The 11,646-nt window shown below is 34.1% G+C and overlaps 1 protein-coding gene across 1 annotated transcript; it reads left to right on the top strand.

The window, feature by feature from the left end:
* The first annotated feature begins 315 nt into the window (after nucleotides 1-315).
* On the top strand, nucleotides 316-3,688 carry LOC113282415. The gene is made up of 2 exons (XM_026531408.1): nucleotides 316-562; nucleotides 2,339-3,688. Exons 1-2 carry the CDS (start codon nucleotides 416-418, stop codon nucleotides 3,326-3,328), a joined length of 1,137 nt encoding a protein of 378 aa, XP_026387193.1. The 5' UTR covers nucleotides 316-415; the 3' UTR covers nucleotides 3,329-3,688.
* The last annotated feature ends 7,958 nt before the right edge of the window (nucleotides 3,689-11,646 follow it).

The following is an 11,646-nucleotide window of genomic DNA, read 5'->3' as shown; positions in this document are numbered from 1 at the left end:
CCCGTTAGTCGTGGGAGAGTTTGAAAGAAACTCTTAAACTCCCTGTTAGTGGTAAAAATTAGAATGATAGGGAGTTTTTTTTTCTTTTGGAGTTCTAGGGAGTTTATAGTGTATTTTTACCTCACTCCAAATCTCTCAAAAAAATAGAGATTTTGGGAGAGTCTCTCAAACTCCCTACACTCAACACACCAAACTCTCTCAAACTCCCTATACTCTCTTACACTCCCTCCAAATCCTCAAAATTCAAAATACATTAAACTGTACAATTAGAAAAACTGCTCCTTTCCAAGGAATCCAAAGATAAGAAATGATTCTTCTTCTCATTCTTTTCTTATCACGAATGGCAATCTCCAGAGTCAGAAACAAAACTCTAGCTCCACTGAAACCCTGTTCGAGATGACCCCTTTTTTCTGTAATGGGTAGTGGAAGTCTCTTAGCCAACATCAATATCTCTCTTGATAATCCAGATGTAGGTATGGAAGGAGTGGAGAGAAGGGAAGAGAACTTTGATGCCGGGAACCAAATCGATACTGCTGGGGACCAATCGGAAGCTGCAAATCAGGTTTTTATCAAATTTGATTCTGTTTTAAACTTTGATTTCTTCCTTAGTTGTTTATCTCAAACGAAATTTATCCTGATTTTGTTTATTAGGGTTTTTGATTTAGTAATCAAATTTAGCAGTCATAGCATTAATATTGATATCTCCCTCCTAATCACTCTTGTTCTAAGCTTTAGTCTAGGTCATCTGATTGTTGAGTTAGTCACTTTGCATATCTCCCTGCATCATTTAATTACTCTTTTGCTAAGCTTTATTCTACGTCATCTGACTGTTGAGTTTGTTAATTGGCATATTTCATCTACAACCTCAACCCGGTCGCAGATAGCTTAGTGGTTAAGTTGTTAGCTTGTAAGCTACTTGTACTAGGTTCGAATGTAGACTACAAGCTCCATGTACATGTGAGTGACTCACCCATCTTACTTAAATCTCTAGCTATTATTTGACTATAAGAAGATCAACTACTTTTAGAGCAAAAACTCCGTCGTCTAATTCTAATCAACAGTGTCATTGAAAAAATGATTTCGAATTGTTTGTAGTTTGGTTAATCAACAGTGTCACTGAAAAAATGATTTCAAATTGTTTGTAGTTTGGTTGGATTGCTTGTGGAAGTAATTATCAAATGGTCTACCTGTTTCTTTCTGATTTTCTGTTTCATCTCAGTTTTTAGAAGTGATTTTTTTTTCTTTTCTTATGTTCAAACTTTTCTTTAATCAATTATATGGAAAGCTAATCTGTTGTTTTGCAGCTTGAGTTGGTCCCCTAGCTAGTATTACCAGTTGTGGTTTTGGTAGCAGTGGTGCATAGTTCTGTAACAGTTGTGTTTATTCTCCCTCCATTATCTTGCAACCATGAGATTCATTGAGAGTGGTGTCGAAATGTATCAGTTGTGCTCTTGGCAATCGTATCAAGTTGTGTGACAGATGTTCCAGTGGTTCCCATTACAGATCAATTTTCCTATTTATCCAACAATTGAGTATAAAAATTTCACCATATATCTAGATCACATCTATAGGAAGCTCCGTGAACAGGGTGTTTTTGGAATTCTATGGTTTCTAAGGGTGCATTCCCTGTTAATTCAAAATTTCAAATCGTATCCTCCCATATTAGAGCCTTATTTTCTTGTGAAAGTCTCTGTGAGCTACCAAAGATATAGTCAAGCCAATATTGGAAACTTCATTTCCTCTGACCATCTCAACTTTCCTCTGAGCTATCTGAGTACCAATTGACTTGACTTAACTATGAAAACCACTCACTGAATTTGGTCCTGCCAGGTAAACTACTTTTGAAAAATCTTGTTTGAGAAAAGTTAAAGTCTCTTTAGGATGTTTCCTTCATCAAAGATAAACTCAACTTTAAATCAAAAGAATCACTAATTTGGAATGGTCAATTTTTTTTTAATATTTATATATTTGTACTTCGCAAGCTAAGGGTTCTGAACATTTGATATAAAGCAAATGAGATGTATGTGTGGAATCATTGCCATAGAAACTAGTTATGGATTTTTTAAGTTTTATGCCTACGCTAATTAGACGTAAGTTTGTTCCAGCACTGGTATTACTGCTGCTGATTTCACTGATTTCTCTCGGACGTTTTACGTCCGGTTGCGTTTCTACAAATGATAGAATATTGAGATCGAGGTAAAGATCTACACAGCTTATTCGGTTGAAAACTTGATTTTGTCTCGATCTCGCTATAATATATTGCTTCCTCTTCAATAATATTTTTTTTTTTAATTTGTTCTAAATCATTCCTCATTTAAGAGCTTTTTGTATTCTGCAGAAGAGAAAGCCAAACCCGAAGTCAATTGCTACCACTGGTTTAAATTTTACAACGGCAAAAATCAATGAAATAATACCTTATTTAAAGAGCTTCTTGAATTATGCATCAGAAGAAGTCGTTCCAGTTATGAAGAGCTTTTTATATTATACAGAAGAGATAGTTAAGAAGAAAATCATTCCCGATTTCGATAGATGTTTCAATTTTACAGGGGAGGTAATATTAAAAAAAGTCATTCCTTCTGTCAAGAACTTTTTGTATTCAGCTGAGGAGAAAGCAAACAAAGAAATTGTTCCTATAGTAAAGAGCTTTTTGAGTTCTTCAAATGAGAAATTGAATACTGAAGTCATTCCTTATGTCCAGAGCTGTTTGAATTCTACAATGGGCATAGTAATGAAAGAAGTCATTCCTACAGTTAAGAGCTTTTTGTTATCCGCGAAGGAGAAAATGAACAATGAAGTCATTCCTACAGTTAAGAGCTTTTTGTTGTCTATGGTGGAGAAAATAAACAAAGAAGTTATTCCTTGTGGTAAGAGATATCTAACTATTTCAAAGGAAATAATACAGGATGAAGTCATTCCCTTTATTAAGAGGTTTTCGTATGCAGCAGTTAATAAAGTGTTCAATGAAGCAATTATTCCTACTGTTAACTGCTGTTTGTATTTTCTAGCGGAGATAGCGCAAAAGTCGTTTCCTTCTCTTACAAATGTTGCGATCTCTGTAGGAATCTTTTGCAAAGAACATCCAAGGTTGTTTTTAGTTGTTTTGATCATTTGTTGTGTTTGGAAACTTTCTTGGTCTCCTTTTTCAACTAAGATGATGAAAGCCCCTGGAAGAAATTACAAGATATCAAGGGCAGATTTTGAGAGAAACCCAAGATCCTATTTTAGGAAACACATAATAAAGGAAAGTAAGTCGGGAAAGATCATGGTGGTGGCGGTGGTAGTGGTCGTGGTGGTTGTGGTTGTGGTGGGTTTAATTGCTTTAAGTTAGAAATAAAGTTAAATTACTAGGAGTAGGGACTAGCGAGTATTGCTGGACTAGAATGAGCATCTTGCGTACGGGTTCTTGCATCTCTTGGTCCAAATCTTGTTGTGATTTTTTACTGTGTCCAAATAAAGCAAATTCTATAACAACTAGTATAGTGTGGCGGGGCTTCGCCCCGCACCCGTAGTCAAATGCATCATATTTTTTTTGAACTTTCATTAGTATGATTTTTATAAAGGACTGTGGAACTTTAATGTCCATTAGATATTTAATGAGTCGATGATTGAGATTTGGTATGATAAATTTAAATTCATGTAATATTATTTTTCCGACACATGTTACAATAATTAAAAAAAGTTGACTCCATTTTTCTCCTTGGATTTAGAATAAACTGATTTAATTAAACAATTAAACACAACTGGCTCGTCGACATTTATTAAACAATATATATATATATATGACTATTTGTTGACCATACTTCTATATAAAAACCACGTATACATTTTATATCTTAAATTCCACACGTGGTTAGCCTCACCAATCCACACCAACTATATTGAAAAATAATTAAGGTGCAAGACCGATGTATCAGAGTGGAAAAACTAACAAACAAACATGTACGATACAAAACATCTAGATTACATGCCTAATTTTAAAGATAACAACATCACCATTTCTAAAATCGCATAATAATCTTGTAATTTAAGATTTATACCAATAGCAATTAAAGATTATCTTCCAAAACTATAAATAACAACATGCTCCAAGAGACTAATCAAAAACAAAAGAAAATAAACAAAGAAAAAATAAAAATAAAAACCTAAGCATAAACATTAAGTTGTAAGATCTCGTACAAATGGGCCACTTGGTTCTTTAGAAGATATGAATAACAAAATATGACAACCATAGTCGAGGTGAATATCATAAGCAACCACCCCAAATTGAGCATTCTTCCTATTAAAGCTAAGATTAATAAATGTTCTTGCTAGTGTCGGTCCAAGCAAAACTTGTTGAACCAACCATAGAAAAGAGGCTGATTATGAATCTATCATGCAGACTAATTATATCAAATAATTATCCAAAGATTATATTATCCTTACATCTAAAACATAATGTACAGGTTTTTGGACCGTTGAGGACTTTGAAAATCTTCTTTCACGCCATTCCAATGTCTTTGCATAGATGTATCTTCCATGGAGTCTAGATGTTGTTCACGCTTATTTAGTGAGTTTGTTCTAAATATTTTATGAATTCTTCTAGCATTTGCTCGTGTATCGATTCTAAATCCTTTACATGTCGATAGAGTGAAAAACAACAACACCTGCTCACTCTTGATACAATCTTATAACTTCCTTTTAATAATTTTATATCTTTTTTGTTCGACTGGACTGATAATTTCTTTACCTAGCGGTCTCTGAGGATCATCCATCCCGAATCTCAAATCATGGCACATGCAACACTTTTTTATTCAGCTTTTAGGCGTTCATTGTTCCGCCGTAATAAGGAACATAGCCCTATATGCACATATAATCAACAAAAGGTGAAAATTGTGGAAGAGGTAGCCGGTTAAAGAACATGAAAAAGTAATACATAAAAAATTATATCAAACCTGTTTTCTAAGAAAACTAAAGTCTCACTATAATAAAGAAAAATCACGATCCAGCGTGAATTATGTACATCCCCACCAAGTATCTATTTGGTAGATATTACCTTGTGTTGGTTTACCAACAATCTTCCATGACTTAAGGAAGATTCTAACTTGGCCATAGTTCCAATATGACGTACATCTCTGTTGTGACTTTAACTTATTCTTTTCCAACATAATAATCAAAATATTTCACCCATCTAATGTGTCACACCATCATTTTGAATGAAGCTCATATTCCTTCTCTCTCCCTGTAAGCTACACCTCCAAATGCTGGAATCACAAAGGGTAAGGAATCTCTGGGTGCTGAACAGCTAGCCAGCAAAAAGACAGAAAGTTGGAATTCAATTCCAATACAAAAAAAAAAGACATTTAAAACATTATATGAGTGTAATCACAAAAAGTAGATTGCTGGTCCACTGGCATGTAGAATATTGGAACCAAGACTTAAAAAGAGAGTAACTTTAGTTAATCCTAAAAGAAAGTAATTTTAGTTAATTCAATGGTCGACGAAGATGTACATTTGAGTTTTCTTTTATTCTTGCTAATTTAATTTAAGTTTCCATATCAACAAAATATCCCGTCACGTAATCCAATGAGCACACCATATATATCATTTATGAAAACATCTGCACGGGCTGGGGAAACAAAAATTAGAACCCGCTTGTATCACTTCTTTACTTATGCAATCAAAGCAAGCATTAGTTTTGATTTATTTAGTTTAGTAATGAATTGTGCAACGCATTTACCTTGATGACCTTGTCTCTTGTTTGCAGCATCACCGACACCAAGACCACATCATCCTCCAAATCACAAACTATAGTGGTTGCAGCAACAATTGAATCCATGGAGCAATGTTTTAATACAGTAGATGATGTGGGCATATCGTTTTCAATTGGGTCAGAGGATAAGCCCATCCTCACGAAAGCATATGATGTAAGGGACAATGACAATGCATCCAGACCATCACCTATAGCGTCGTCAAATGTAGCCATGATGGAGGAGCCACTGTATCCACTAGATGTGCTAGCAGTTCTGGATTCAATGAACCCACCATTTGCGATTCTTGTACCGAGGTCGTAGTATTCAATGGACATAGTGTGGGTTTCATGCCTAACGTGTCTCTTGGTGAGTTCTGTTCATCACCCGTATTGTCATTGTAATATCTTGCTCCTATCATTTTCTGTAAAATACCATTATTTTTTTAGTGAAAAAATGTAGAAAGTAGTTGTACTCTGTAAAATAAGATATGCTTGAAAGGGGTGTCAAAAACATTCTATTAAAAGTATGATAGATACGAAATATGCTTGAAAGGGGTGTCTAAAACATTCTATTAAAAGTATGATAGATACGAAAGAATAAAGGAATGAAAATGTATAACATCAATCATATCCTTTGCATGCATACTCTCTTCCACCGTGATGGCATTGGCCCCATACCTTTGTCATTTGGGACATAAGTTTAGTAGCTTAAAATTTGACCAGTAAAAATTTATTTCAAATTCATACTATTTTTCCTAGGTTGAACTGCACATTCCTACATGTTCGTTCTGCGCAGGTTCCCTGACGCCCCCCATTATCGAAGTGATTTGTGGGTGCTTGATGTCATAACAGTCGAAATTCTATTATATTCTTTTATTCTCTCATCTTAGGTGAAGCAACTCCGCGCAAAATAAATAACGTAATAAAAATGGCTCTTTTAACTGCCCCCATGGGGAAAGTGACCTATTGAAGTTGACGAAATGTGTCTGAATTATTCACTTCATTTGCATTTACCCTTAGCCTCAACGTATAAAACCTTTTGGCATTAATGACTAACTTGGATTCTCCAATATGTGTTATGTATGGCGATGCTTGATTGAATTGTCACTATGTCTTGCATTACCTAAATTTTCTGTGGAGTTGGATAATAACCCGTTAATGGATCAATTAAGGCATCCAATTCATCAGTTTAGATAAACTAATCACTAAAATAGTTCAGTCCACTATAATTTTTGAGTAATTGAGTTATCTACCAACAAAGTACGCAGTAAGCACATTGTTGTTGTATTCTTTTTCTTCAGAACAAATTAAGAAAAACAGAATAAAATGTTAATGCAACACAAAACTCTTTTTTGGCTTTTTGAATTCAGATCATGGGTGAATTTAGCTATGTAACCGGGATGTTGTAATACACATCTATGATATCTTCCAAGATCCTTCCAGGCGTGCTTTTTTCTATTGTACTTTTCTTATAAATGGTTACCTTTTTGCTGGAAAGTTGATATCTACCATTTTTTATTATCTTGTAACTTCCTTTGCATTTAATGAGAGAACCAATGATAAGAACCAATGAGAAGAACCATAAAGACCTTTTTTTGCCAAAAAGCCTTCAGGTTTTGAAATAAAAAAGGAGTTACCCATATAACCCGGTCTGATATGAAACTAACTAAAAGAATTAATACCAGAAGCGTCTTTTGTACTTTTCAGTAAGCAATGAAAGAGATAAAGCAACATGACCTGCCACACCATATCTATCAATGTAAAACAAAATAATTTTTAGGTTGCATGCGTCATATCTTTTCCCAGCTCCAAGATGAGAACACTTCAGCAGAGTTCTTCGACTTAAGTTTTTGTCCAGAACTCTCACAATTATTATTGTTAGGAAAGAAGCATAGATCATAGAATAGAGAATGTTTCTCCATTCTGTGACCTCAGAGTGGTTAAGGTGAATGCTTAGAGCATATACTTTTCATAAGAGACGTCAAAATTTATAATAGCTAGACATAAATTCCATTATCCATTATAAATAGGATTAGCAGTTTTTTGAGAGTACGCGAGAGATAATACTAACCAAAATACCATGCAGACACACGTCCCATCTGTTAGTTGGTAATTCAAGTTGTCATGGACCAATAAAAGTAGAAGCAAAAAATGTGAACTGACCAGTTGAAAAATCAAAGTCCATGACAGCTTGATGTCCCTCTTGATCACTGAAGCTTATTCCCACATCATGCATTTGAATCATTGAAGGGAAGAAATATAGGTAGTGGAATTATAAAAACCTAAAAAAATTATGAAAGATGATAACATTTCATTATAAAAATCCAATCTACTTAATACGAAGAAGAGAAACAACACTGCGAAAAGTAAATACTGTATTTAAGCTACTAAATTAACGTAATTTAAACATATACTATGATAAAGTGTATTCAGGTCATCTCAAAGATAACCTGCTTCAAAAAAAAAAAAATCTCAAAGACAACCGACTTAAAAGAGCAAATTTTCTCTTGAAGAATTCAGAAACTTGATCCTACACATCATCGAGTTCTTTTATTCTTCTTGTTTTATATGTTGTCGAATGGTACTCGCCCCCGTTTAGAGTTCCAAGTCTCCCTCCAGTAGAGACTGCACAATATCATATCTACCGCAAAATAAGCCTCTGTAAACTTGTCATTGCTTACGTTTTCCTGAGCTTTCTCTGTTCAGGTAGCCATCCAAAGAAGCGTCCAATCTCTCTAATGCAAGTCCAACTTGTTTCTCAATGTCGTGAGAATCTATAACAGCTGATTTGCAAAATAGTCATATAACAATCTAAACAGTAAGAGTCCCAACCAAAACAGAAAATAAGACTTCACTTATCTTCAGGACACGGTTAAATATATACTGGCGATAAGACCTGAAACCATACTTATGCAATAGTTGTTTTCCTACAATTGTATTCTTGTATTCGATTCCCAAGATTATGGCCATGGAATTTTCTTGCCATCTGCATCCAATAAATAAATTCATATAAAAATACTATAACCACAAACCAAAAGAATATATAAACCAAAAGGGATTAGCTTAAAAGCTTTAACCAATTTGTTTCTCAGCCATATGTGGCAATACCAAAAAATTAAAAATAAATAAATTAAAGTGGACAAAATTTAAACCCACTTAAACTTATTTATCGATGGTTCCAAGCCATAGAGACGGCAATCAACTATCTAAATTTCAAAATATAAAACTGTTAGTTGTTTATGTACTATGCCTCTCGAACTGAATCAAGTCCAAACTGTCGATTCCCGCTCAAATCTTTGGTTTCAATTGTACCTGGATTGTTAGTAAAGCATCACCAAAAAACTGAAGGTTGTTATTGCAAGATCAATTCCCGGTAAGTTCAGTATTGAATTGTATTCCTTACTACTGTGTTTGTAGTGTCAGATATGTAAATGCTCCCACAATCACCAATTGTAATCCATTTTGGATGGCTCATCCGTTGGTCTCTTGGTTTCCCATCTACATATTCTCAAATCCATCAGCTAAACCAGCTATTAGCTTCATCTACTCTGCATTTTACGCATTCATTTATTCAGAAGCAACAATGAGATGAAAATGACTAACCAATAAAACCATATGCTAAAAATTGATTAGGATCTCAAAGATGTACATACATGTATATCTCTCGGAAAATCGCACATTAAAATATGTATGTATTACTGCAGGTGCATAAAGATAGATTATTTTGAAATCTTAGAGATTTTTCACATATCTCCATTTAAACCACTAACCTCGCTTTGGGAATGTCGGTTTATAATATGTTAACATATGTATTTCATGTTAGGTAATCTTTTAGAGATGTAGTATAGCGTCCAAAAATAAATAAATTGGTACATCAACAATGACTCGGTTTATATTTTCCAAGATTGAACTCATCATATTAAAACAACATTTGGGAAAATAGCTACAACATTCTCGAAACGTCGGTGAAAAATAAAGGCTCAACGGTGATTTTTTTTTTATTCCAATGCCCAATGGGAGTTGTTTGGATATATTCACCTAAAATCAGCTTTAAGAAAGTCTGAATTTCCTGGAACTTTTTTTACAGAGCTGCATCACCCAATCTGTTGTGAAAAATTTCCAGCTACAAAAGCAAACAATAATGTTGGAAATATTGTTGACCTGCTGCACACACCATCAAATTTCAAACCCTCTTTCTACATCTACAGAACCCGTGAATCCACCTATTAATTCTAATGCACTCAAAAAAAAAGAGTTTAATCTCTCACGGAGAAGGGAGGCACTCTCGGCCTATTATAAAAAGTTGTCATTGCCTATCACCCCACCCTGGTTCAGTGGAACAAATCAAGGGAATACAAAATCGAAAATAAAACAGGATGCAAGTAGATAATTAATATCAACATCGTTAACATAAAAGATAATGAACTTTAGTAAATAACCACTACAAGAGTCGTAGCCGTCATGGGAGAACAAACAACTCGAGGAAAACAAACTAACCTATAAAATCAGAAAAACATTACCACGTTAGGATTATGATATATTGAGGGAGAAGATAAAGAACAAAGAACTCGCGGACAAACGTTACTACGTTTACATATAGATCCGTAACTTAGTTATTAAGAAATTTCTCTAATCCTTTCTATACGTTATATTTGGCGTAATAATCTTAATATAGATTTCCAGACATATATCTAAAAAAATAGATATCACAGTTTCGCAATTCCTTGGACAACGCATCTACATGCTCTTTGCTTGGTGCGTATGATCCATTAAAAATGTGCTTAGTATTTTGATCCTAATGTGCTTGTTATATCTAAGCTAGCAAAACTTTGAGAACGCAACCTTTGATCCTTATACTCCATTAAACAAATTGTAATAATTCATATCAGAGCTATATAACCTAAATTAGCTTGTAACACCAGTACGGCTAATCCGGAGATAACTTCTCAAGATCAATAATACAAAACAAATAAGCAGCTAACTAAACCCACCCAATTGAACAATTTTATATACATGAGTTTCCTTACTATTTCTAATAAATTATGTACTATGAGGAAACTTTGCAGAGGTAAATCATGAAGTACAAAGATGCACAATCACAATCCAAGATGTCGCACAATTACAATACAAGATGTCGTTGGAAAGAAATGTACGCAATTATTTCTGATTGCAAAAAAGTGAAACTATATACACCAGAAGTTGGCAGCAGCATGGATTGGAAAACTTTAAACCATATGCACCAGAAGTTGGCAACAACATGGATACGTTCCTTCCATGTGCAATTTGGATTAATATTAAGGAAGATCCGACAGCAGACTACTCCACAGAAATTCCCAAAAAAATTATTGAAACAACACATAGTTCATTTTTAAAACCACAAATGCATGTCCACTCTAATTCTTAGTCAGAAACCATAGAAAATTGATAAAACGATAATAAAGAAATATAAGGACAAATGAGAATTACGCTCCTCGTTGCTGTCAGACGATAATGAGAAGGATAATTTTAGGGCATTGAGAAAATTCCTTGACATGGAGTCCATAAAGATTTTGGAAGGAACTTTCATGTTTTCAACCGACTATGAGCTAAGGGTACTTTGGGTCATGGGTTGAATTAACAAATGGAAGTACAAAAATAACGGCTATGGAGGAAACATCATCATTCAGCATCAACACGGAGAATAGCAGTACTTGTGCTAAGCTATTTCAGGTTTTTTAACTGAAGCTGAGTTAGTATTTGTATTTCTAATAAGAACTGCTTCCAAGACCAGTAAAATTAATTAGACGTACAAATATTAACACACTTCAGCTAATAGTTGTACTTTTTCATCTTCAGCGATCAAGCATGATCATCCAAAAAAAAAGTAGAAATAAAATATGGATTTAAATTGGAATGCTTATATAAAAGAAGTACTACTG

This window comes from Papaver somniferum, chromosome 5, assembly GCF_003573695.1.
Source record: "Papaver somniferum cultivar HN1 chromosome 5, ASM357369v1, whole genome shotgun sequence".
In the NCBI taxonomy this organism is placed as follows: Eukaryota; Viridiplantae; Streptophyta; class Magnoliopsida; order Ranunculales; family Papaveraceae; genus Papaver; species Papaver somniferum.
This window is presented reverse-complemented; position numbering and strand designations above follow the sequence as displayed.

Coding starts and splice junctions, on each gene's coding strand:
- LOC113282415 (XM_026531408.1), top strand. CDS start 416: ATGGGTAGTGGAAGTCTCTTAGCCAACATCAATATCTCTCTTGATAAT. Junction 563..2,338: donor AATCGGAAGCTGCAAATCAG/GTTTTTATCAAA, acceptor TGTATTCTGCAG/AAGAGAAAGCCAAACCCGAA.